The sequence below is a fragment of the Leptopilina heterotoma genome, unplaced genomic scaffold, assembly GCF_015476425.1.
Source record: "Leptopilina heterotoma isolate Lh14 unplaced genomic scaffold, ASM1547642v1 Lhet_47, whole genome shotgun sequence".
Classification (NCBI taxonomy): Eukaryota; Metazoa; Arthropoda; class Insecta; order Hymenoptera; family Figitidae; genus Leptopilina; species Leptopilina heterotoma.
The window spans coordinates 598,695-625,573 of record NW_025111098.1 but is presented as its reverse complement, the minus strand read 5'-3'; the positions used below and the strand labels follow the sequence as shown (position 1 = coordinate 625,573).

Sequence of the window (26,879 nt, the reverse complement as noted above, 5' to 3'; positions counted from 1 at the left end):
TTTTCAACAAATCTGATAAAATCCTTAAAAACAATTTAATTTTCTTTGTAAACAGTGAAATTGTTTGCAAATTTTAAATTATTCTTAATACAATTTTAATAAAATTTCAAGAAAGAAATCAATTTTTTAAAAATAGCTAATAATATTTTTCGAAAAAATTCAATTATTTTCTAAAATTTTAATAAATTCTTCGAAACAATTCAATTATTTTTTTTATTTTTATTAAATTTTTTTGAAAGTATCCAATTATTTTCAAAATTTTTAATTATATTTATTAAAGAAACTCCATTATTTTAAAAGAATTCAAAAAAACAAGATTCAATTATTTTTCTAAATAATAAAACTCTTTGAAGAAATTAAATTATTATCAAAGTTTTTGATAAAATTCTTTGCAACAATTCAATGATGTTCAATACATTAATTTTAAAATTGAAAATTATTTAAAAAGAAAAATTATTAAAAAAGTTAAGAATCGAAAAAACAAACAACTCACTTCAAACTGCGAACAGATTACCGGAATACAACGATTATTAACATACTAGCAACAATTCGCGCGCTAAAGCGCGCGGCTAATTTTTTACTTTATTTTTTAAATAAAATTAATAATTTTAAAAATAATAGAATTTAAAAATTTTAAATTCAATTTTTTGTTTAAAATACTAAAATAATTCAATTTTGGAGAAATTGTAAATAATTTATTGCAGAAATTCAATTATATTCAAAAGTAATAAAATTCTTCTCATAAAATTCAATTATGTTTAAAATTAGAAAAAAATTCTCGTCAAAATCCCAATTATCTTTGTAAATAACAAAATTTTTCCCCAAAGTTCAATTATTTTCAAAAATGACAATAAAATTCTTATCCTAATTTCAATTATTTTCAATATCTACTATTTTAATAAAATTTTCAGAGAAAAATTCAATTATTTAAAAAAAATTTAATAAAATCGTACACAAACATTTAATTATTGTCAAAAATATTAAAAATTCCACAGGAATTCAATTATTTACAATTTTTTATAAATTTCTTCGCAATAATTCAATTATTTTCATAAATTTTTAATTATTATAAATTATTATAAAACATAAAGAAATCGATCACTCCGAGTCTTCGACTCGGAGCAATCAATATTTTCATGTTTTATAACAAAATACTTTTATAAACTGTTTAATTTCAAAAAGGTTTGAATTTGAAATTTTTGAATGTCTTAATTCCTGTGGAAAAATAATAATAATGAAATATTTATTTAAAAAAGAAATTATTGATGTTTTTGAATAATTTTACAATTAAAGAAATTCGTAAAAATGTAACGGAACATTTTTTTTTGAGTAAAATTTTTTCCTTTATTTTCTAAAAATTCAAAAATTTTCATTTCCAATGAAAATTTGTAATTGACAAATAGAATTTCGTTTATTTTTAAAAAAAACTTTGAATTTTATTAAAACAATTGTAATTAAAAAATTGAAATAATGTAAATTATTCCCTTATGAAAATTGAAAATTTTCTACAAGAATATTAAGAAACGGGAATATGTAATGTTTTTTTTCCCCAAAATAAAAGAATGAGTTTGTGAACGATATTGTTATTGAGAAATAAAAATTAGTTAAAAATTCTAGAAAATAATAATTGAATTAAAATGATGAAAATAATTTTGAAGAAGTTACAGTAACAATATTTTTATAATACAAAATAATGATTTTATCACTTGATCATCTTTAATTATTATAAGTTGTTGAATTTCAAAAAGATTTTAATTTAAAATTTTCGCAAATCTGAATTCCAATGGGAAAATAATAATAATTAAATATTTTTATTTAAAAAAGAAGATATTGATGTTTTCGAATAATTTTCTAATGAAAGAAATTCGTCAATAAATGCGATAGAACATTTTTTTTGAGTATTTAATAATTTTTAGAATGAATCCGAATGTTCTTTAGAGTTAGGGAAAAAGTCTAAATTTTGTCTGGAAATCAGAGAAAAAGAAAATTAAATTTTTCTGGCAACTCTGTATAAGTGTCAATTGAAGTTGGCTGGTTCCACATGCCCTTAAAAATTTAAACAAACCTGAAAGAACATTGTTTTGCAAAACAAAAGCATGCAGAAAACAATGTCAACAGTAAACTCATTAACACACCTTTATATAAACCTAGAAACCCTTCCTTGGTAACCGTTTTTTTAGCACAGTCGAAAGTTCCTTTATAAAGGACAGATTCATTTGGACCTGGTTTCGGCATCGTTTGCAGTCGAACCTAATAAGAATACATTTTTAAAATTTTTAGAAACTGTCAGACAATATTTATTTTAACTTTTAATGAATCAATTACATAAATTAAAGATCAAAAGACTTTATATAAATTAAATAATTACAAGTAAATAGAAAAAAGTCGGCAAAATATTATGAAACAAACAAAAAATATATTTAATAATATATTAATATATTAATAATATATAATAAATTGAATTTTTAATAAAATTAATAAAATAAAAAATAATTAAAATTGTAATTAAAATATAGCCATAAATAATTTATATATAAATTAAATAAATAGAAATAAATTGAAAAAAGGCAGCAAAATATTATGAAACAACCAAAAGAAAATATCGATATAAATTAAATCTTTAATAAAATTAAAATCGCAATTAAAATTTGTATAATTAAAATATAACCTCACTTTTATTGTGTCGAGAGGATGACCTGTTACAATTGTACAGATTCCTCCAAATCCTCCACTCAAAAAATATTTCACAGGGCTCACGTTTTCAGACATTTTTCCTGCTTGTTTTATTTCTTAAAAGAATGAATAAAAATATAGTGGAAATTAAAAAACTCCGCTACAATTCAATAACTATTTCACTATTTGTGAGTTGTGTGCCAGAAGAGAGCATAGAATATTTGCAGTACGTCCTCTCCTCTGACGGTCAAAGTCCATTTGTAATATATTGAGTTGATTATCCTCTCTGTAACACATATTTCATTCATTTTTATTAGAAGCAATTGATATGTACTTGAATTGACAAAGGGAAACAAAATTTGCATATTCCTTCTATTATTATTCTGTGCAAAATTGCCTGTTTATTTTAAATATAACCTACAACATTGTATTACATTTTTCAGATAATTTGTAATACATGTACGCCTAGTGTAAATAAATCATTCCGTTCCTATACCTGCATTTCTTTCGATAAACCAATTAATTGTTAATATTTTTAGAGATAAAAATAAATTTTACGAAGGTATAAATATTTGGCCCGTCAGCCAAATAAAAAAAATTATTCGGCCTAGAGATGCGAAGAGGTAATATTACCCCTGGACCGGAGAACGGTAACGAGAACGAGAATATAACCGACCAAAATTCTTCAAGAGAATTTATGAGAATTTGTTATACGCATTATAAAATTCTAATAAGTTGTGAAAGATTTTAATTTGAAGAAATAATGCAATTAAGTTAAAAAAATTATATTTTTTATGTAATAAATTACCTGATATAATATTAAAAAATTCACTTATTAAGTACATAATATTAAATATTCTTGTTTATTATTATTTAAAAATTATAATAAAATTTGTCGCAAGAATTTAATTATTCCCATGAATAATCAAATTCTTTATAGAGCAATTCAATTATTATTTTTAAAAATATTAATTAAATTCGATTATTTTCAAGAATTGTAATATAAATTCAATTATTTTCGACAATTTTGATTATATTCTTTTAAAAAATTAATTTTTCAAAATTTTTAATAAAAATCCTACAAAAAATTCAATTATTTTCCAAAATTCAGATAAAATTCTTTGAAACAATTCAATTATTTTTATAAATTGTAAAATTTTTAGGAAAAATTCAATTATTCTTAAATAATATAATAAAATGCTTCTGAGAAATTAAATTATTTTTAATACAATTTTAATAAAATTTCTCGAAAGAATACAATTATTTTTAAAAATAATAATTAAATTCGATTATTTTCAAGAATTGTAATATATAAATTCAATTATTTTCTACAATTTTTTTTAAATAATTCAATTATTTTTATAAATTGTAAAATTCTTAGCAAAAATTCAATTATTCTTGAAAATAATAAAATTCTTCTGAGAAATTCAATCATTTTCAATACCATTTTAATAAAATTTCTTGGAAATAATTCAATTATATTCAAGATAATTTTAATAAAATTTCTCTAACAGGTTCAATTATTTTTAAAAATTGTAATAAAATTTTTCTAAACAATTCAATTGTTCTCAAAAGTTTTTAATAATATTCTTTGTAAATTTCTATTATTTTCAAAATTTTCAATTAAAATTACTTTAAAAAATTACATCATTTTTACGAAATTTAATGAAATTCTTTAAAAAAAATATTTAATTTAATAATATTAAAAAAATTTAATTATTTACAAAAAGTATAATACAATTGTTTAAAAGAATTTAATTTTCTATGAATAATTTAAATATAATTTAATAGGAAAATCGTTAATTACAATTAATATAATAAACACGATTATTTTAATAACTTAAAAGGAAAATCTTTTATAAAATTCAATACATTCAAACTTTTTTGTAAAAATTATTAATAAAAATTCCATTATTTTCAAGAAAATTTAAAAAAATTCTTCAAAACAATAAAATTATTTCTTCTTTGCATTTTCAGTTTGCTTCTAAATATAATTTTTCAATTTTTTACCCAAATTAAAAAAATTGAAATTAAGGGCATTTGAACCTTGATGACGTTACAGATTGTGCAAAGCATGTGTGACGTCATCAAGGTTCAAATGCCCTTAAACGTTAATAAATTTTATTTCATTTTTAATTTTTTTTAAAGTAAATTTAATTTTTCGATTTTTTTTCTAATTCCATTTTCAAATAACAAAACCGAACTTTATTAAATTTTTTCTTAATTTTCAATTGTTTTTCAATTCAATTTAATTCAATTTGCCAAACTAGCAAGTTGAAAATAATTGGATTTTTTAATTTTTTAATTTTTTTGTAAAATATAAATTTAATTTTTCAATTTTATGTTTTTTTCTAATTCTATTAAATTCAATTTTCAATTAACAATATTCCGAGCTTAATATAATTTTGTTTTTATTTTCTAATTACCTTGTAAATTTAAATTTTCAATTTTATATAAATTTTTATTTTTCCATTCAATTCAATTTTTTATTCTAAAAAATTTTAATTAAATTTTTTGTCATTTTTAATTTTCTTGTAAAGTAAATTTATTTTTTCTATTTTCTAATTTTATTCAAATTTATTTTAATATAATTTGTAATCAACAAAACCAGACTTAATTCAATTTTCTTTTAATTGTTAATAACTGTAAATTTAATTTTCCAAATTTTTTTGCTTTTCAATTTAATTCAATTCAATCTATCAATTTGAATTTAATTAAAATTAAATTAATATTAGTTTTAACCTTTTGAATATTTATAAATATTTTTTTAAATATTTAATTTATTGAAATAATTTTATTTTTCGAAATAATTACAATATTTTCAATTTTTGCAGTGAATTAATTAAAATTTGATGTTACGAAAAAGAATTCTTTCTGTTCTATATGATAATAGTAAATTATTTTTAAATTTATTCGACAATTGATGAAATATATTTGATTTATTTTGAAGTTTATTGTTATTGTTTCACCTCATATTTTGAAAAGGTTGATAAAATTTGTGAAAACAAAAATAATAATCAGTTTAATGTTTCCTTGGATTTAGAAAAGATCGCTGAATCTATTGGAAATTTTCTAAATTTATAATATATTTTTTTTTCTTTTTTTGTGATGAAAATTTTTGAAATTTTTACTTTCTATTTTTATTTATATAATAAAATTGTAATTTGAGGGTGTGAAAAAAAAAATTAAAATTATTTCTTGAAACTAAAAAAAGATAAAGTGACAAAATGACTTATTATTTTCCACGACCTGGCAATTTTCGTAAGTAATCAAAAAATGTTTTATTATTTAATAAATTATCTTGAAAGAAAAAAAAAATATAAAAATATGAAAATGTAAAAATAGATATATAAATAAAATTGATAAATTTATAAAAATTCATAAAAATAAATAAATATTTATAAATTTAGTAAATTTTATTAAATTTTTTAAATAATTAATAATTTGCAATATTAATTACCTATAATGAAAAAATTTAATTTAATTTTTAAAATTACAATGAAAAATAAAAGATTCTAATTCAATTATTAACTAAAGTAAAATTATTAATTTAATTAATTGAATTAGGTAACTTGATTAATTTAATTTAATTTAATTTAATTTAATTTTTAAACTTAAAATCTAAAAATCCCCAAAAAAATAAAAATTCCTCTTTTCCAGCGCCAAACGCAAATTTTTTAGTCGAAAACAATTTTCATCTACACCTTGAAATTGAAAAATTAAGATCAGAAAATAATAATTTGAAGAACACAATTAATCAGCAAGTGAGTCAAATTCAACAGCAAAATGCAATTGAAAAGAAAATCATAAATCTTAAAAATGATTTAATTACAATGAATTCAGACTTTCGAGAAAATTTTGATAGGAAAATCAAAGAAATTAAATGTGAACAACAATTGGGAATAAAATTAATTACCGAAATTTGGAAATTTCACATGTGCATGGCAATTATAAATTTACAACAAAAATCATCAAATGACGAAAAATTTACTCAAACTGATTTGGAAATTGATGACGACAATAGTGATGATGACGATAATGATAATGAAGAAAATGATGATGATGATGATGAAAACGAAGATAATGATGATGATGATGATGATGGTCAAGCATCAAATAATTCAACGTTAATTTTTAATGATCATCAAGAGCAAATTGTTCCTCAATCGGAGCAAATTTCAAATGATGAATATCATCAAACTGAAATGGAAACACAAACTGTTGAAATGACCAACGAAATTCATAATCAACACGAAGAATTTGATGATTATCATAAAATGGAAACGCAATTTGAGGAAATTTCTAATAATAATTGTCTTCAACAAGAAACGGAAAATGTTAAAAACCAATTTCTTCAGATGAGAATGGAAACGCAACCATTGGAGAATTTAATGAATCACCATTATCAACAATCTAGTGGAATATTAATTGCAAACAATTGTTTAACGTCATCAATTAGTCCCAGACTTCAAGGAAATTCCAATTTCTGTCAAACACCGGTAAATATATTTCAAAAAATTATTTTCGTTCCAACAATTTTTTTTTATTTATTAATTTGTTTTATTTATATTTTCTATTTTTTTAACAAATAAATTTTTTAATAATTAAATAGTTAAGTGACTATTTAATCAGGGCTCGAACCAGTGAAAGTATTTAAAAATACGGATTTTACGGACAAAAATTAAAAATTACGGACCAATTACTGACAAAAATATAACCAGTCCGAGTCAAATAAGACAACATTTTACTTAAAACTATTAATTAAATTTTGTCATAACTATAAAACATGAAGATATCAATAACTCCGACTGATAAAATCATTATTTTATATTATAAGAATATTGTACTTTTTCAAAATTATTTTCATCATTTCAATTCAATTATTATTTTCAAGAATTTTTAACTAAAATTCTTCTTTAAATCGAATTATTTTTAATAATTTTCGAAAAAGTTCTTTGACAATTTTCAAATCCATTTGTTTACAACTTTACAATTCAATTTTACCAAAAATTTGGATTATTCGTTTATTTAAAAAAAAATTCAATTAAATATTTGGAAAAAAATTAATTTCACAGAATTGTTAGTTAAAATTTTAAAATTCAAAGATTTTAATTTGAAACCTTTTCAGAATTCAATTATTTCTAAAAATTCATCCTATAATATTCAATTATTAATATTCAAATATTATCTATAAAATTTTAACTGAAATTCATTTTTAAATCAATTTTTATTAGAAAATTCAACGAAAATTCAATTATTCAATTACAAAAATTAATAACTTATTGAATAATTGAATGTTTCTTTAAATTTAATTCTCATATAGGTTTTTATCAACAAATTTTTAAATAATAATTGAATTCTTTTGTCGAAATGCAATTCAATTTTTGAGAATAATTATTTGAATATTAATTAAAATTATTAACAATATATAGTAATTGAAATTTTGCAATGAGTTTTATTATTTGAAAATAATTGAATCATTGTAAAAATTTTATTATTTATGAAAATAATGAAACTATTGCAAAGAAATTTATAAAAAATTTGTAAATAATTGATTTCCTTGTGAAATTTTTATTATTTTATGAAAATAATTAAATGTTTGCGCAGAATTTTATTAAAGATTTTTTAAATAATTGAATTTTAGCAAAAAATTTTATAAAAATTATTTTGAATAATTGATTTTTTTCAAAAATTTTTATGAAAATTGTGTTTAAAAATAATTAAATTTTTGTGAAAATTTTATTATTTATGAAAATAATTGATTTCCTAAAATTAATTTTATTATTTTACGAAAATAATTGAATCCCTGTAAAAATTTTATATTATTTATATTCTGCATATTCATATTCATAGAATTTTCTCAAAAAATTTGATAATAATTGAATTTCTTCGAAGAATTTTATTATTTATGAAAATAATTGAATGTTTGGGAAGAATTTTATTAAAATTTAAATAATGTACTTTACTTTGAAGAATTTCTTTAAATTTTTTTTAGAGAATAGAGTTTTTTTAATAATTTTAATTGAAAATTGTGACAGTAATTGAATTTTATAAACAATTTCTTACAAGTCTTTAAAATAATCGTATTTCTTAATAATTGAAATTAAACAATTAAATTATTGAATTTTATTAAATGATTTTAGAAAACAATTTATTTCTTTCGTTTCTTTAATAATTTGTTAATACTTGTATTGAAAATAATTGAATTCCTGGGAAGAATTTTATTATTTATGAAAAATAATTTAATTCTTACGAAGAATTTTACTACTTATAAAAATAATTGAATTGTTTTCAAGGATTTATTAAAATTTTAGAAAATAATTGGATTCTTTCGAAAAATGTTATTAAAAATTTTTTAAAAATTAAATTCTTTCATGACATTTTATTAAAATTGTATTAAAAACAATTGAATATTTGCAAAGAATTTTTCTATTTATAAAAAAAGTGAATACCTTTAAAGAATTTTGTTATTTCTCTAAGCAATTGAATTTTTTCAAGAATTTTATTAAAATTTTTAAAAATACATAATTGAATTTCAGAGAAGAATTTTGTTATTTATAAAGATAATTGAAATTTTGATAAGAATTTAAAAAAATTTTGTAATAGAATTGAATTTTTGCAAAGAATTTTATTACTTTTGAAAATAATTAAATTTTTGCAATTATTTGTAACTTCTCAAAAATTTTCTAAATTATATCGTTAAATTTACGAACTTTTCGTCTTTTCTTAATCAAATTACGGACCTTTTTAAAACAAACGGACTTTTACGGACTTCAAGAAAATTTACGGACCTTTATTTGATTTACGGACCTAGTTCGAGCCCAGATTAATTGATTAATTAATTTATTATTTGGTAAAATAAATTTATTAAAATTTATACCAAGAAATAAATAAAAAATTTACGAAAAAAAAAATTAAAAATTAAATTAAATTAAAATTTAAAAAAAAAAAAATACGAAAAAAATTTACGAATTTACGTTAATTATTAGTTAATTTTTTTATTTTAATAAATTCAGGCTTTGGACTGAATAAATTAAATTCATTAAACTGGTATATTAATTGATTAAAATGAATTGAAATATAAAATTTTTTAAATTCTATTTTTTTTTATTTTCCAGTTAACTGTGAACCAAAATATTTTCGGTAATTTGACGGCAAACCTTCCCCCAAAAAAAGAAGAAGTTGATTCCATTTTTAGTAATAATAATAATAATATTAATAAAGATGATGATGACGATTTAAAAATTCAAAAAAGAGAAAGGTTAATGATAACAATGTTCGCTTGCGAAAAATGTGATAGAAAATATGTATCGAAACAAAAATTGAAGATACATAAAAAAATGCTTCATGAAATGAAACAATGTAATCATTGTCAAAAAGATTTTAAATTAGGCTACATTAATCGACACCAAAAGTTCTTTTGCAAGGAAGCATTAAATTTTTTCCCCTGTCAAAAAAGTTATACAAGATAAATTATTTTACAAACTAGAAAAAAAGAAAGAAACAAACAAAATATAAAAAAATATTTTTAATAAATTAGGTTTAAATAAATATATTTATAAATTCAGAAAAAAATGCGGTTTTTGATACAATTTTCACTCTAAATTGCAAGAATATTATAATTTACAAAAATTTACGGTACCAAAATTTTTTGTAATTGTAAATATATGCAATTAAGAATGTAAATTTACAAATTCATTTGTTTTCTCAATGTAAAACGGTTTCAAAAAGAATTTGAATCAAAGAGAATAAAATTAAAAAATTAAAAAAGAATAGAATAAAAGAAAACAGATTTAAAAAATTAACGAAAAAAAATAGAATAAGAAGTATATGTTAAAAAAATAATATATTAATAAACAGAAATCTAAACAATTATTTAGTTTTGAATATTACTTGATTAAAATTAAAGCCGATAATCAAATGTAATTGAACAAAAAATAAAAATGTTAAAATTACGACAAAAATACAAATTCTTCATTTCGTTAAACAATATTTTTTTAAAGGTCTTTGTAAAAAATGCATTAATATTGTTTTAATTGCAAGAAATGGAAAATTTTATTTTTCTTAAACTTTACATTTTTTGAGACATTTTTTGTCAATTTCCATAACGAAATCAAAGAAATATTCAAACTAAAAATGAGTTGAGATTGATCAATAATAAAATATATAAACAAAAACAAAGGACGAAAAGTAAAAGAATTTAATTTAAAATTAATATACGAGTGAACTTAAATTTACTAAGTTTTTTTTATTTTATAACAATATTTAAAAAAAATATATATGTTTTTCTCAGTTGTGTCCTAGAAACGAAAACATATGTGATTTTATTTTACTGTAACATGCAAAATAAATGTTATTTAAAAATTGAAAAAAAAATTTCTTCATTTGTCTTCCTAAAATTTTTTTAAAGTTGAATTCCTGCATCGAATTTTATTATTCACGAAAGAATTTAAATATTTATAAAAATAATTTAATTCTTGCCAAGAATTTTATTAAAATTTCTAAATAATTCATTTCTTTCGACAAATTTTATGCAAATTCTAATTTTAAAAATTAAATTCCTGAGAAATTTTCATTATTCATGAAAAGAATTGAATTTTTACGAAGATTTTTACAAAAAATGTTTCAAACAATTGAATTCTGTTTGGAAATTTTATGAAAATAGTAGATATTAAGTCATTAAATTGCAAAAAGTTTTTAAAAATAATTAAATTTTACTAAGAATTCTATTAAAATTTTCGACAATAATTGAATGTCCGTTTAGTATTTTATTAAAATTTTTTAAATAATTGAATTTCCAAGAAGAAATTTATTACTTTTAAAAATAATGGAATTCTTGTAATGAATATTATTATTTATGAAAATAATTAAATTTTGCAAAGAATTTTATTAAAATGCCTTAAAATAATTGAATTTTCGGGAATAATTTCGTTATTTATCGACATAGAAAAACTGAATTCTTTTGAAGAATATTATTTATGTAAATAATTGAGTTCTTAGGAAAAATTTTATTAAAAACTAAAAGAATAACTGAATTATTTCAAAAAAATTTTTAATAAAATATTTGAAAATAATTGAATTCCTGTGAAAAATTCTAATATTTTGATAAATAATTGAATTCTTTCAAAGAATTTAAAAAAAGATATTGTTTTAAATAATTGATTTTTTTTTGAGGAATTGAAATTAAACTTTTAAGAATAATAACATTTTTTGAGAAATTTCTGTAAATTTGTATTAAAAATAATTGAAATCCTGCGATGAATTTTACAATTTTTGAAAATAATAATTGAATAGTTGCAAAGAATTTTATTAAAATTTTCAAAAATAATTGAATTTCCTGAGAAGAATTTTATTATTTATGAAAATAATTGAATTATTGCGAAGAATTTTATTAAAATGTTTAAAATGTATTGAATTTCTGTGAAATTTTTTTTTTATTTTTGAAAATAATTGAATTCTTGTAGAAAATTTTATTTGTGAAAATATGCGATTGAAATTTTCTATTAATTTAAAATAGTATTAAGAATAATTGAAATTATTTTATGAGTTTTATTATTTATAAAAATAGTTGAATTCTTGCTTAGAATTTTATCAAAAATGTTTCTTAAAAAATTGAATTTCCATGAAAAATGATATTATTAGTGAAAGTAATTGAATTATTGTTAAGAATTGTATAAAAATTTTGTGTAATTGATTTTTTCGAAATTGTTTTGAAAATGGAATTTTTAATTAATTGCGAATTCCTGTGAAAATTTTTTATTATTTATGAAAATAATTGTATTTTGGATGAATTTAAAAATTTTTTTTTTTAAATAATTGAATTCTTTTGCGAAATTTCATGAAAATACTAGATATTGAAAATAACTGAATTTCCAATATTTTTTGAAAATAATTAAATCTTTTTAAAGAATTTGATTATAATTTTTGAGAATAGGTTTTTGATTTCTAGTATTAGCGAATTTAAAGTAGTAGTGGAAATTTTCTAAAAAAATTATTATTTACATTCTTTGTTCAAAAAGTTGAATGTATAATCATTTTTTTTTACTTTTTCTATTCTTTAGGATAATTAAAATTTTCGTAATGAAGATTATTTTTAATTTGAAAATGAAAGTATCAAATAACAATATTTTTGCGAAATTGGATTATTTCCTTGTACAACAAGAAAGTTCAATTATTTTGAATTTAGAAAATTTGATGTCAAATTTGAAATTAGAATAAAAATTTGTTAAAGTTTTTTATTGTATACTTTAAAGTTTTTAAAATAATATAAATTGAATATTTAATTCTAAATAATTTTTCTGTTGTATCATAATTATTTCTTTAAAAATTACTTAAATTAAAATGACTTGAAATTGTTTACAATAATCAGCGCAATACAACAATTCCAACATAATTTGGCTAGTACTTAAATAAAAGGCAAATAATATATGTGTATTATTTATATATAGCAAACAAATACTAAAAGAAATCCTAAGATTTTAGTTTGAACCGTTTCAATTTCAACCGTAAAATTGTTAACCTATAAATTAAATTATATAATAATAATAATATCGTCTATTTTCATTTATTAGGAGACTTATTGACTAGAAAATCCGCAATGAAAATATAATTTGTGTCACGTGTATTTAATTCATGCATTCTAGTGTGCATCAATAAAAAATGAATAACAAAAGTAAACATACGAAACACCTTACGACAATTCTTGTTAACGCTTGTTACTGATCAGCTGATCGTCCGGACAAACAATTAAGTGTAAAATAAAAATATAAAATAAAACTAGCTCTCCATTTGATACTGTCTATCTTTAAATGTGCTCCAGCGAAATAAATTTTAGTCAAAAAATTCTATAAGTTACATACGGATGAAAAAACATTGATTCGTCTCTTTTGCTTTTTGAGGTTAGGGTGTTTAGTACTTGAGAAAATGTCATGTTTGTGGCGAACATCTGTTCATTGTTTATGACGAATTCGTATATATGATTATAAAAAACATGTAAATAAAGTGCCAGTAATTAAAATTTTCTCAGGAAGTGTTGATTTAGGTATTAAAAAACAGTTTTTCGTTTATCGTAAGAGAAAATTTAACGAATCAACTTCATCGAAATCAGAAATAGAAAAACATTTTCAAAAAAATCGAATTCATAATTTAATTAAAGAAGGGAATAATTTTTTTCTGTCGTTTTTTTTATAAAATTTTCCGCGTTATGTAAAAAAGTGAATTTTTATTAAAAAAAAAAAGTTATTGAGAAATATGTTTTTTTGTGAATCATATTTATTTAAATTTCTCTAGAAGTGACACTTTTCATATTTTAATGAATGAATGAATGAACTATTTCTCAATCTAGTTACATATATATACATTAATCCACAAACATGAGTTTGAGAGGAATTTTTTAACGGCAAAACGAATTGTTTAGTCTATTAAAAGCAATTTCACTTGGAATAATTTTAATAATTTTCTTAATATTTTTACAAATTTACAGAAAATAATAAAAAATGACGGACAAAATGCAAAGTAGTCAATCTCAGCCAATTGTTAAAATTGGTCATTATACTTTAGGCCAGACTCTTGGTGTTGGGACTTTTGGCAAAGTAAAAAGTGAGTAAAATTTTTTTTTACTGAAACTAGAAAAATTCTATAAGAAACTAAAAATTTATTTTTGTTAATTTTCTCCATTATTAGTCGGAGAGCATGTGTTGACAAAACACAAAGTGGCAGTGAAAATTCTCAATCGGCAAAAAATCAAGAGCTTAGATGTCGTTGGAAAAATACGAAGAGAAATACAAAATCTTAAATTATTTAGGCATCCGCACATTATTAAATTGTGAGTTGGAATTTTTAATTAAATTCAAAATTATTATTTATTTATGGTAATAGTAGGCTTCGCACTCTTCTACTAAAACCTACAATTTACTATTGACTTTTTTTACTATTTGCTACTATTTGGATACTTTTTTTAGATTTTAGACACTAAAAGCTACTTTTTTCTTTTTCTGAAAATTTGCACTACATACTTTAAATTCGCTAATAGATGAAATAAAAAATTATTCTCAACAATTGTAACATAATTCTTATAAATAATTAAAAAATAATTAAAATTTTAACAAAATTCTTTCAAACAATTCAATTATTTTCAAAAAATTTTCGAAATTCGATTATTTTCAATATCTACTATTTTAATAAAATTTACCAAAAGAATTCAATTATTTAAAAATAAAAATTTTGATATAACTCTTTTCAAGCATTTAATTATTTTCATAAATGTCAAAATTTTAACAGGATTTCAATTTCTAAAAAAAAAAAAAAAAAAAAAAAATTTTTTTTTTTTTATAAAAAAATTTTATAAAAATTTTGATATAACTCTTTTCAAGCATTTAATTATTTTCATAAATGTCAAAATTTTAACAGGATTTTCAATTTTTTTTTATTTGAAATTTTATTTTATATTATTTTTTATTTTTATTTTAATGTATATACGGGCTCAAAGGCCCTTTGAAGAGTAATATAAATACAATTTTTATGAAATATAAGAAAATTTAATTATGAAAAAAGGTGTATTATACCGTAAATAAACTAAACTAAAATATTCAGTTATTTAGAAATTTTTTTATAAAATTCCATTTCAATTCAAGAATTCAAATATTTTCACGATTAAAATTTTTTCACGGGAATTCAATTATTTAAAAAAATTTTAATAAATAATTTTTCGCAATAATAAAATTATTTTGAAAATTTTAAGAAAATTTTTTACAAATAATTGAATTGTTTTGATGAATTTATTTAAAGTTTTAAAAAATAATGAAATTTTTTCAAAAAATATTACAAATTTAAAAACAAATAAATTCAATTCTTTAGTGAAATTGTTTGGAATGTAATTGAATTTCTGCGAAAAATTTAATATTCATAAATATAATTGAATTGTTTCAAAAGATTTATTAAAATTTTAGAAGATAATTAAATTTTTTCGAAAAATATCACTAAAATTTTTTTTTAAATTTAATTAAAACTTTACTATTTATAAATAAAATTAAATTGTTTTGAACGATTTATTAGAATATTAGAAAATAATTGAATTCTTTTGAAAAATTTTATAACGAAGAAAAAAATTGGATTCTTTTTTCTGTAGCGCAGATTTTTTTGAAAATAATTGAATTTATGCAAAGAATTTTAATATTTATAAATAAAATAGTACAGTTTTGAAGGATTTATTAAAATTTTAGAAAATAATTGAATATTTTTTAAAAATATTAAAAATTTCAAAAAAATGTAATTCATTTATGCAATTTTATTAAAATTGTATAAAAAGTAATGGGATTTTTGCAAAGAATTTGACTTTTTATAAATATAGGTGATTGAATTTTTTCAAAAAATTCTATTATTTAAAAAACGTTGATAAAATTTCCCAAAAGAATTGAATTATTTAAAAACATGATAAAATTCTTCACAGGAATTCAATTATTTTAAAGAAATTAATAAAATTCGTTGCAAGAATTGAATTATTTCCATGAAAGTTTTGAATATAATTTTATTTGGAAATTAAAAAAAGAAAAATGATTGAATTTAAAATATTTATTCTTTGTGGAAAAATAAACAAGTGTTTTTAAATATTTATTCAACAAAAATTGTTCAAGTTTTGTATAATTTAATTTAGAAATTAGAAAAAAGTTATTTTTTCGAATAATTGTAATTAAAATTTTTTTAGTTAAATTCCTTTAAAAAAATTAAAAGAGTAAATAAAATTTTCAATCCAATTAGAAATTTTGTCAAATTTATTTGTAACAAATCTTATATTTTAAAGATTAAGATAAGAAAAAAAGTGAATATTTTTTTATGGAAATCAGGAAAAAGTCAAGGAAATATTGAATCAAATTTTTGTGAATCGACTAAAATTTTTTAGTCATTAAATTTAATTTTTCTATTGCTCGCTACTTTCCACTAGTTTTTTCTGTTTTAAAAATACTTTTTGATTCTTTTTTAAAATTAATTATCGAATGCGAAGCCTGTAGTAGGGCAATAAAAAAATGTTATTAATATGAAAGATGATGAAAATATTTGAAAAAAATTATATTGTCAAGTCGTATGAAATTAAAGATTTTAAGATACAATTGGATTTTTGAATTTAAATTAAAACAGGTATCAGGTGATCAGTACACCGACAGATATATTTATGATAATGGAATATGTTTCTGGTGGTGAACTATTCGATTATATTGTAAAGCACGGCAAACTAAAAGAATACGAGGCGAGAAGATTTTTTCAACAAATAATTTCTGGAGTGGATTATTGTCATCGTCACATGATTGTGCATCGGGATTTAAAGCCTGAAAATCTTCTCCTCGATCACAATTTACATGTTAAAATTGCAGATTTCGGTAAACTTCACAAGTGTTTTTTCAAATTCAAACGCTTTATTTTAAACTACTTTTCAAATAATTTATTTGAACTACTTTTCAAATATTTTATTTGAACTACTTTTCAAGATGAAAAAATATATAATTTTAATTTTTAGGAATGATTTAATAATTCAGATGTAATTAATATTCTTTTTTTTAAAGGCTTGTCAAACATGATGATGGATGGGGAATTTTTGAGAACTTCTTGTGGATCTCCAAATTACGCCGCACCGGAAGTAATTTCTGGAAAGTTGTATGCAGGTCCTGAAGTGGACATTTGGTCATGTGGAGTAATTTTATACGCGCTATTGTGCGGCACATTGCCATTTGACGACGAACACGTACCTACTCTCTTTCGAAAAATTAAGTGTAAGCTACCATTTTCATTATTTCGATTTTCATAGTTTGAAATTCCAATTTTTAGTTATTTTAATGTGCCGATTTGAAGGGAATTATCTACTTAACTTTTAATTAAGAATAATTGATTTGAAATTAAAAAAATAAACAGATTAAGTTTTTTTTAATAACAAAAATTGAATAACAGTGGTATTCTCTTTACTATTTTTAGCACAATCACAATTTTTTTTTTTAAATGCTTCAAAAGTAGTAAGATTCAAATTTTTTACTCCACAATTTTTTTAAAGACGTCAAAAATGGTTCGGTAAAATAGATGAATTTTATATTGTAAAAATTAAAAAAAAATGTTTAAAAATGTATTTATTTGATTTTAAAAAATTATTTTTCTGGTAAAGAAAAATTTTTACCAAAATACTGATTAATAAACTGAATTCTACATTCAATAAAGATTAAAATCAGTGTTTTCACAGGTCAGGGAAGTCAGGAATTTTTATTAAAAGTAATGCAAAAAATTAAATTTTTAGAATTCAAAAGAAAATTCTTAATTTTTGTGTCTTTTTTGTTAGCCTCCTAAACTATGAAATTACCACGAATTCTAATCTAAAACCTTCAATTTTTTCTGTTTCTGACAATAATTTCTTTTTAAATAACTTAATTCCTAAAGAAATATCATAAAATTATTACTTAGAAATTATTTAATGAATAATCTTAATTCAATATTTCAAAATTAATTGAATTTTAAGAGACTTTCGTTCACAATTTTCAGAAATAGATTAACTTCAAAAGGATTAATTTTAAATTTTATAGAATTTTAATTTTTGAATGGATTTAATTAGAAATTTTAAACAACTGAGATTTTTGAAAAATGTTAATCACTCAAATTTTTCTGAAATTCGTTAAATTTTTTAATATATATTTAATTAATTATTGAAAATATTGGATTTATAGAAGAATTTTAGTTATAAACACAAAAAAAAATAGAATTTTGGAGAAGTTACAAATGATTGCAGAAATTCAATTATGTTCAACATTTTTTAAAATTTTTTGATAAAATTTTTTATGAGAATTTAGATAAATTTATTATGTATTTAGATAATTGAATTTTTGTAGAATTTTCTAACAAACATTTTTCTAATTTAATTAAATTTTCTAATTAAAATTTTCTAATTGAATATTGAAAGCATAATAGCGTCAATTTTTAGAAATAATTGAATTTTTAAAAGGTTGCAAATTAAAATCTTTGAAAATCTGAATTTTTCATACTTTTTAATAAAAATTCTGTAAAACTAATTTTTTTGGAAAATTTTAATAATTTATAATTATAATTAATAATTAATAATAATAATAAATTATAATTAATAATTTATAATTATAAATTTATAATTCTTTTGAAGTCAGTTGAGTTTTTTAATACTCATTTAATTATTAAAAACAATGGATTTATAGAAGAATTTTAGTTAAAAACACAAAAAAATTAAACTTTGGAGAAGTTACAAATGATTGCAGAAATTCAATTATTTTCAAAAGTAATAAAATTCTTCCGAAAAATTCAATTATGTTAAAATTTTTGTCAAAATTTTTATTATTTTCATTAATAATAAAATTCTTCTTCGGAATTGAATAATTTTTAAAACTTTTAATAAAATTCTTGGCAAAATTTGAATTATTTTCGAAAATTTTCTTCAATTCAATGATTTTCTATATTTACTATTTTAATAAGATTTAGAAGACAATTATTAAATAAAAAATTTAACAAAATTTATTACAAATATTTAATTATTTTTATAAACAATAAAAATTTTACAGTCGGAATTTAATGATTTACGTATATTCTTTTATAAAGTTCTTCACAATAATCCAATTAATTTCATAAATAATAAATTTTTTTACAGAGATTCAATTATTTTCATAAACAATAAAACTCATTGCACAATTTCAATTATTTTTAATAAAAATTTCAACCAAATTCCTCAAAAAATAAAATTATTTTTTAAAAATTTTATCAAAATTCGTTAAAAAAAATTCAATTATTTAAAAATTTATTGATAAAATTCTTTATGAAAATTTAATTTTAAGAAACATTTAATTATTCAATAAATTTTTTATTTTTGCATTTATATAATTGAATTTTCGTAGAATTTTCAAATAAAAATTGATTTAATAATTAATTCAGTTAAAATTTTAGATAATATAATTTAATATGAAAAGCATTATAGAGTGAATTTTTAGAAATATATGAATTTTGAAACGGTTTAAAATTAAATCTTTAAAAATCTCAATTTTTCATACTTTTAAGTAACAATTTTGTAGAATTATTAATTTTTTTGAAAAAGTTTAAATATTTTTAAAAATTATTTCAAGTTTTTATTTTCCAATATATATTTAATTGGAGAATTTCTGAATAATCGAAATTTCGTAAAATTGAATTTGAAACAAATGGATTTGAAAATTCTCATGGAACTTTTGCAAAAAATTATTAGAAATAGTTGATAATTGATTTCTTTTGAAGAATTTTAATAAAATTTTTGAAATAATTACATTTTTGGAAGAATTTACTTAAAATTTTATGAAAAATAATTGAATACCTGTGAAGAACTTTATTATTTAGGAAAGCAATTGAATTCTTGCAACGAATTTTTATTACATTTTTTTTAAATAATTGCAATTCTATGAAGAATATTATTATTTATGAAAAAAATTGAATTCTTGCAACGAATTTTATAATATGTAGGTATAATAATTATTTTTATAAGTTTGTTGAATTTTAAATGGTTTGAATTTGAAATTTTTCGAAAATCTTTATTCTATAGAATAATAATAATTAATAAATATTTATTTAAAAAAGAAGTTATTGATGTTTTCGAATAATTTTACAATTGAAGAAATTCGTAAATAAATGTAATGGGACATTTTTTTGAGTATCTAATAATTTTTAGAGTGAATCAGAATATTCTTTAGGGTCAGGTAAAAAAGTCAAAATTTTATTTGGAAATCAGGGAAAAACAAAATTAAATTATGGCAATCCTGAAAATGAATCCAAAAAGGTTAAAAAATATTAATTAGTTTCGGAGAAATTGAAAAATTAAGAAAAGCAGGAAAAATTAATTGTTTTAGTTCTTATAGTATTCGAGATATTTATGAAGCAAAAATAAGACATATTTTTATCAGAGGAAAAAATGACCGTATTTTTTGTCTTGAAATTTCAGCCGGTATTTTTCCCATACCAGAATATTTGAACAAAACCGTCGTGAGTCTTCTTTGCCATATGTTGCAAGTGGATCCAATGAAACGAGCAACAATCGAGGACATCAAGTAAGTTTAATGAGATAAAATTCTAGACAGTTGATGAAGTAAATAAAAACAATTAATTCTCTTTCAGGAAACATGAATGGTTCCAAAAAGATTTGCCAACCTATTTATTCCCTTCGCCCGTCGAGCAAGATTCGTCTGTGATAGATATTGATGCCGTTAACGAGGTTTGTGAGAAGTTCAACGTCCAAGAATCAGAAGTGCACTCTGCATTGCTTAGCTGTGATCCTCACGATCAACTGGCAATCGCCTATCATCTTATCATTGATAATAAGAGAATTGCGGATGAAGCTGCAAAAGCCGAATTGAAAGATTTCTACGTTGCCTCAAGTCCTCCGCCTGTTGCCTTCAGTCCCAGTGAGTCCAACAACAGTCCCTTGCGGCCTCATCCTGAGAGAATTGCTCGTAAGTGTTGAAAAAAAAAGAAATTTCCCTTCTATTTGAAATTAAACAAATTTTTTTTTCGAAACCTGAATTCCATTAATTTTTATTTTTTTCCTGTAGAATTTTCATGAAGTTGATAATAATTTTTAAATTCTTAAATTTCTGTGCAAAATATATTTATTTTCATCTAAGCTTTCCGCGATCGTCAAGGTTCTTTAGGCAGTGCTACGGCTCAAGTTCCGGGAAACAGGAACACTCCCGTCAAGAGAGCGAAATGGCATTTAGGAATCAGGTCTCAATCTAAACCTCATGACATTATGAACGAAGTGTACCGAGCGATGAAGGCTCTTAACTTTGTAAGTCTACTCTTTTCTTTTTACTTTTTTTTGTACCTATTTAATAATTTTTTCAAAATATTTAAGTACCTCAGACTTCGCACTCATTTTTTAAAACATACGATTTACTACGTTTTTACGATTAAACACTAGTTTGGTACTTTCTCAGATTTGTGGCACTAAAAGCTACTTTTTTCATTTTTGGGGAATTCGCACTAGTTTAAATCCACTAATAGTTGAAATAAGAAAGTTAATATTTATTTTCTTCAAATAACCGTCCGAGTCACATAAGAGAAAATTTTACTTAAAACTATAAATTAAATTTTTTCATTACCATAAAATACATAAAACATGAAGACCGAGTGATAAAATCATTATTTTATATTATAAGAATACTGTTACTGTAATTTCTTCAAAATAATTTTCATCATTTCAATTCAATTATTATTTTCTAGATATTTTAACTAAAATTCTTCTGAAAATCAAGTATTTTTAATAATGTTTGAAAAAGTTATTTGAGAATTTTTTAAATCCATTTGTTTACAATTCAATTTTATGTAAAATTTTGACAATTTTGAAATTCTTTAAAATAATTATATTAATTTAACTAATTTTTTTAAAAAATTCAATGAAACTTTTTCAAAAAAACTAATTCTACAGAATTATTAGTTACAGAATTATTAGTCAAACATTTTAATTTGAAACCTTTTAAAAATTCAATTATTTCTAAAAATTGACGCTATTATGCTTTCAATATTTAATTATAAAATTTTAACTGAAATTCATTTTTAAATCAATATTTATTAAAAATTTCTACGAGAATTTAATAATTTTAATACAAAAAAAATTATTTATTAAAAAGGTAACTGAATGTTTCTTAAAATTTAATTCTCATAAAGAATTTTATCAACAAATTTTTAATTAATTGAATTCTTTTAACGAATTTCAATAAAATTGAATTAAAAATAATTGAAATTCTCCGATGAGTTTTATTATTATGTAAAATTGTTATTAAATATTTATTAATTCTCTTCTTTTAAAGAAAATTTTACTGAAATAGTAAATATTGAAAATCAATGAATTTAAGATAATTTTCAAAAATTAATTCACATTTTGACAAGAATTTTATTAAAATTTTTGAAAATAATTGAGTTCTTGCGAAGAATTTTATAAAAATTGTGTTTTAATCTTTGCAAAAATTCAATTATTTTGAATACAATTTTAAAAAAATTTCATGAAAGAATTCAATTTTTTTAATTTTTTATATTTTTCGAAAAAATTCCAGTATTATTAAAAATTTTAATAAATCATTTGAAAGAATTCAATTATATTTATAAATAGTAAAATCCTTTGCAAAAATTCAATTATTTTCAAGAAAATTTCACGAAAGAATTCAATATTTTTCTTATAATTTGTTATAAAAAATTTCAAAAGAATTTAATTATTTTCTAAAATTTTAATAAATTCTTCGAAACAATTCAATTATATTTATAAATAGTAAAATTCTTTGCAAAAATTCAATTATATTCAAAACAATTTCAATAAAAATTCAATTTTCGTTATAAAGTATTTCAAAAGAATTCAATTATTTTCTAAAATTTTAATAAATCCTTCAAAACAATTCAATTTTATTTATAAATATTAAAATTCTTATAATATATAAATAAAATTCTTGCGCAAAAATTTCCTTAAAATTATCGAAAAATTTTATTATTTGTGAAAATATTTGAATTCTTGACAAGATTTTTATAAAACATTTGCTAAATAATTGAATATTTTTTTAAATTTCATAAAAATTGTATTTCAATTATGTCATTGATATCCAGTTAAAATTGTGCTTTTTATGGAAATAATTGAATGCTTCCGAAGAGTTTTATGAAAATTTTTTTTTAAATAATTGAATTCTTTTAGTTAATTTTATTAAAATTTAAAATAGAAGATTTTGTAAATAATTAAATTTCGAAAAATTTTTGAAAATAATAATTGAATTTCTGCAATCATTTGTAACTTCTCACAAAATTAAATTTTTTCAGTATTTTTAACTAAAATTCTTCTATAAGTCCATTATTTGTAATAATTAAATAAGTATTAAAAAAATTCAATTGATTTTAGAAGAATTATAATTAAAATTTTTCAAAAAAATTAGTTTTATAGAATTTTTAATTAAAATTTAGATTTTCAAAAATTTGAAACCTTTTCAAAATTCAATTATTTCTAAACATTTATGTATTAATACTTTTAATATTCAATTATTATCCAAAATTTTTGTTAGAATATGTAATTAAATTAGAAAAAATTGTTTAGGAAATTTTACGAAAATTCAATTATCTAAATACAAAAATAAATAATTTACTGAATAATTGAATGTTTCTTAAAATTTAATTCTCGCAAAGAATTTTATTAACAAATTTTTGAGTAATTGAATTCTTTTGATGAATTTTTAAACAATTTAAACAATTTTTTAAGAATAATTACATTTTTCGATGAATTAGATTAATTATTGTATTAAAAATGGTTGAAATTTTGTGATGAGTTTTTATTATTTAAGAATTGAATTCCTTAAAAAGAACTTTATTATTTATAAAAACAATTGAATCTCTGTAAAAATTTGTATTATTTATGAAAATAATGGAATTATTGCGAAGAAAATTAGAAAATTTGTTAATAATTTAATTCCTGTAAAATTTGTGTTATTTATAAAAATAATTAAATATTTGTGTAGAATTTTATTCATTTTTAAAAAAAATACTTGTCTTCTTTTGGAAGTTTTAACTACAATTCTTCTCTAAGTCAATTATTTTTAATAATTTTTGAGAAAGCTACTTAAAAATTCAATTATTTGACGAAGAATGTCAACTAAAATATTTTCGAAATTCACTTTTTTATAATTTCTTTTTCAATTTCAATTCTGTAAAGTTCAATTATTGTCAGAAATAGAAAGAATTTAGAGGTTTTTGTATTGAAATTCGTTGTAGTTTTAAAGTTTATGAGGCAAACAAAATAAATTCAAGATTAATATTATTTAAATATCAAAAAATTATTAATTTATTATAATTCTAAAGAATTATTAAAGTTTTTAATAATTTTCCTTAAAGATTCTAAAAAATAAATTTAATTTTGGAATAATTATAGTTTGTAATTTTTTGAAATATTTAAGTTTCAGAAGGATTTACAGTGAAATTATTTTGAAATTTTTATTCCTGTGTACAAATAAATACCAAATTAAAAATTATTTAAATATTTATTTACTAAAAATTATTTAAATTTTAAATAATTTAATTTAGAAATTCTGAAAAATTTAGGATTTTGAAAAATGGTAATTAAAATTGTTTAAAAATAGTTGAGTATCTGTAAATAATTTTAAAAAATTGAAACAATTGTAAATGTTGCCATTGAAATAAATTTTACACTTTAAAGAATTTTATTTTTTAAATTTTAAACATTTTTTCAAAAATTGTAACTAAAAATTTGTAAAAATTTAGAATTGAAGTTATTTCCAGGATGAGGGAAAAAGTAAATATTCTTTTTGAAAATTATGGAAATATATAATAAAATTGGTATCCGGACAAGAAGTCCAAGGCAAAAAGTCCAAACCAAAAAATCGAAAGTAAATGAAATCCAAAAAAGTAAAAAAAAAAAATAGTTTCACTTTGGACTTATTTTTTTGTGTAAAATTTTATTATTTATGTAAATAAATAAAATCCTTCGATTTTAACATTAACATTTTAAATTCCGATTTTATAGCTTAAAATGTAAAAACGTGGCTTTTTCACATGTTTCATTATTTATTTTGAACTTTTTTTTCTTGGATTTTTCGATTTTTCGACTGAAACGAGTATTTTTAGTCGTTAATTTTAATTTTTCGATAGCTACTTTTTTACTACTTCTCTTAAGTTTCAAAGCTTTTTTGTAATTAATTAATGAGTGCGAAGTCTGATTTAAACACTAAATAATTCTTAAAAAGAAATTCTCAAATTCTAAATATTGTAAATAGAGTAAATTTTGATGATTTTTGTGAACTTTCAATTCTTTAACACTAATAATAATCTTATTGCATTATTCAATCACAGGAGTGGAAGATTATCAACGCATACAGTGTTCGAGTCCGACAAAAGAATCAAGTCGCAGACAGATACAGTAAAATGTCTCTTCAATTGTACCAAGTAGATTACAAAAGTTATCTTTTAGATTTTAAATCACTTTCGAGCGAAGAAAGCGAAGACATGATGATTTTAGGTGAAATTAAATCGTCAATCAAAATTTTTAAACTCATTTCTTTTTTTTTATTTCATAATAATTTATATTTTATTATATTTATTTATCTTCTTTTTATTTTAGATCCTACTCTTCCCCCTCCACAAGCGACTGGTCACCACACAATGGAGTTTTTTGAAATGTGTGCTGCTTTAATTACTCAACTGGCTCGATAAAAGTCAAACTACAAACTAGGTAAAAGGGGTGTCGGTTAAGCAAAATAATAATGAACAGAAAATTTAAAAAAAAAGTATTTTACGAGTCAGTAGTCATCTTATTTCATGTACATAGGTTTTTATAGGCTTAATCTTACACAATATTCTCATTTGAATCAGAATTTATCGTGACCTTTCATTTCTGTTTTTAATTATTTTGAAAAATTGTATATTAACAAATTGATAGCAATATTTAAATATTGAATTTTAACTTATTATAAGAACATAAAACAAACAAAAAAGACACCAAAATTCAGAATTTTATTATGAATTCTAATTAAATTTAATTTTTTACAGTACTCAGGGCTCGAACTAGGTCCGCAAATCTCGTCAAGCTCCGAAAATTTGCTTGAAGTTCGTAAAAGTCAATCTTTTTTTAAAAAAGAACCGTAAAGTCCGCAATTTGATTGAAAAATGACGAAAAGTTCGTAAATTGTACGATATAATTTGGAGAATTTTAGAGAAAATACAAATAATTGCAGAAATTCAATTATTTTAAAAAGTAATAGAATTCTTCGCAGAAATTCAATTATATTCAATTTTTTTTTAAATTCTCATCAAAATTTCAATTATCTTTATAAATAATCAAATTCTTCTTCAAATTATTTTCAAAAATTTTAATAAAATTCTACGCAAACATTTAATTATTTTCATAAAAAATAAAATTTTTACCTAGGGATTCAATTATTTTCGTTAATAATAAAATTCTTTTTATGAATTCAATTATTTGTAATACAATTTTAATCAAATTCCTCAAAAAATGTAATTATTCTTAAAAATGTTATTGAAATTCGTCAGAAGAATTCAATTACTTAAAAATTTGTTGATAAAATTCTTAATGAGAATTAAATTTTAAGAAACATTCAATTAGTCAATAAATTATTTATTTTCGTATTTTAATAATTGAATTCTCATAAAAATATTCTAAAAAAAATTGATTTAAAAATAAAATTCAATTA

General features: G+C 19.7%; 3 protein-coding genes across 11 annotated transcripts in view; 2 read left to right on the top strand and 1 right to left on the bottom strand.

Moving 5' to 3' along the window:
• The window catches only part of LOC122507392 (congested-like trachea protein), a 33,414-nt gene extending 19,863 nt beyond the window's left edge, over positions 1–13,551 (bottom strand). The window contains exons 1-3 of one of the 6 annotated variants that reach the window (XM_043620073.1): positions 13,533–13,551; positions 2,674–2,959; positions 2,136–2,250 (exon numbers count right to left, since the gene is read on the bottom strand). In XM_043620073.1, the coding sequence (XP_043476008.1) occupies positions 2,136–2,250; positions 2,674–2,769 (211 nt within the window). In that variant the 5' untranslated portion in view covers positions 2,770–2,959; positions 13,533–13,551. Of the gene's footprint in view, positions 1–2,135; positions 2,251–2,673; positions 2,960–3,107; positions 3,325–13,355; positions 13,502–13,532 lie in introns of those variants that run through there. The other 5 variants (XM_043620068.1, XM_043620072.1, XM_043620070.1 and 2 more) reach the window with 5 other exon arrangements.
• Positions 5,685–10,199, top strand: LOC122507391 (protein PFC0760c-like). Its single transcript, XM_043620067.1, has 3 exons — positions 5,685–5,934; positions 6,334–7,172; positions 9,792–10,199. Exons 1-3 carry the CDS (start codon positions 5,901–5,903, stop codon positions 10,143–10,145), a joined length of 1,227 nt encoding a protein of 408 aa, XP_043476002.1. The 5' UTR covers positions 5,685–5,900; the 3' UTR covers positions 10,146–10,199.
• Positions 13,303–26,408, top strand: LOC122507390 (5'-AMP-activated protein kinase catalytic subunit alpha-2-like). 4 transcript variants are annotated; one of them, XM_043620065.1, is made up of 10 exons: positions 13,303–13,425; positions 14,156–14,271; positions 14,356–14,497; positions 16,807–17,045; positions 17,229–17,435; positions 20,630–20,735; positions 20,803–21,137; positions 21,309–21,472; positions 25,522–25,687; positions 25,790–26,408. In XM_043620065.1, exons 2-10 carry the CDS (start codon positions 14,169–14,171, stop codon positions 25,879–25,881), a joined length of 1,554 nt encoding a protein of 517 aa, XP_043476000.1. In that variant the 5' UTR covers positions 13,303–13,425; positions 14,156–14,168; the 3' UTR covers positions 25,882–26,408. The 4 variants fall into 4 exon arrangements, with proteins under 4 accessions (XP_043476000.1, XP_043475999.1, XP_043476001.1 ...); XM_043620064.1 differs by lacking the exon at positions 13,303–13,425 and adding an exon at positions 13,441–13,571; XM_043620066.1 differs by lacking the exon at positions 13,303–13,425 and adding an exon at positions 13,578–13,714 and having other exon boundaries at positions 21,327–21,472.
• Positions 26,409–26,879: the final 471 nt, after the last annotated feature.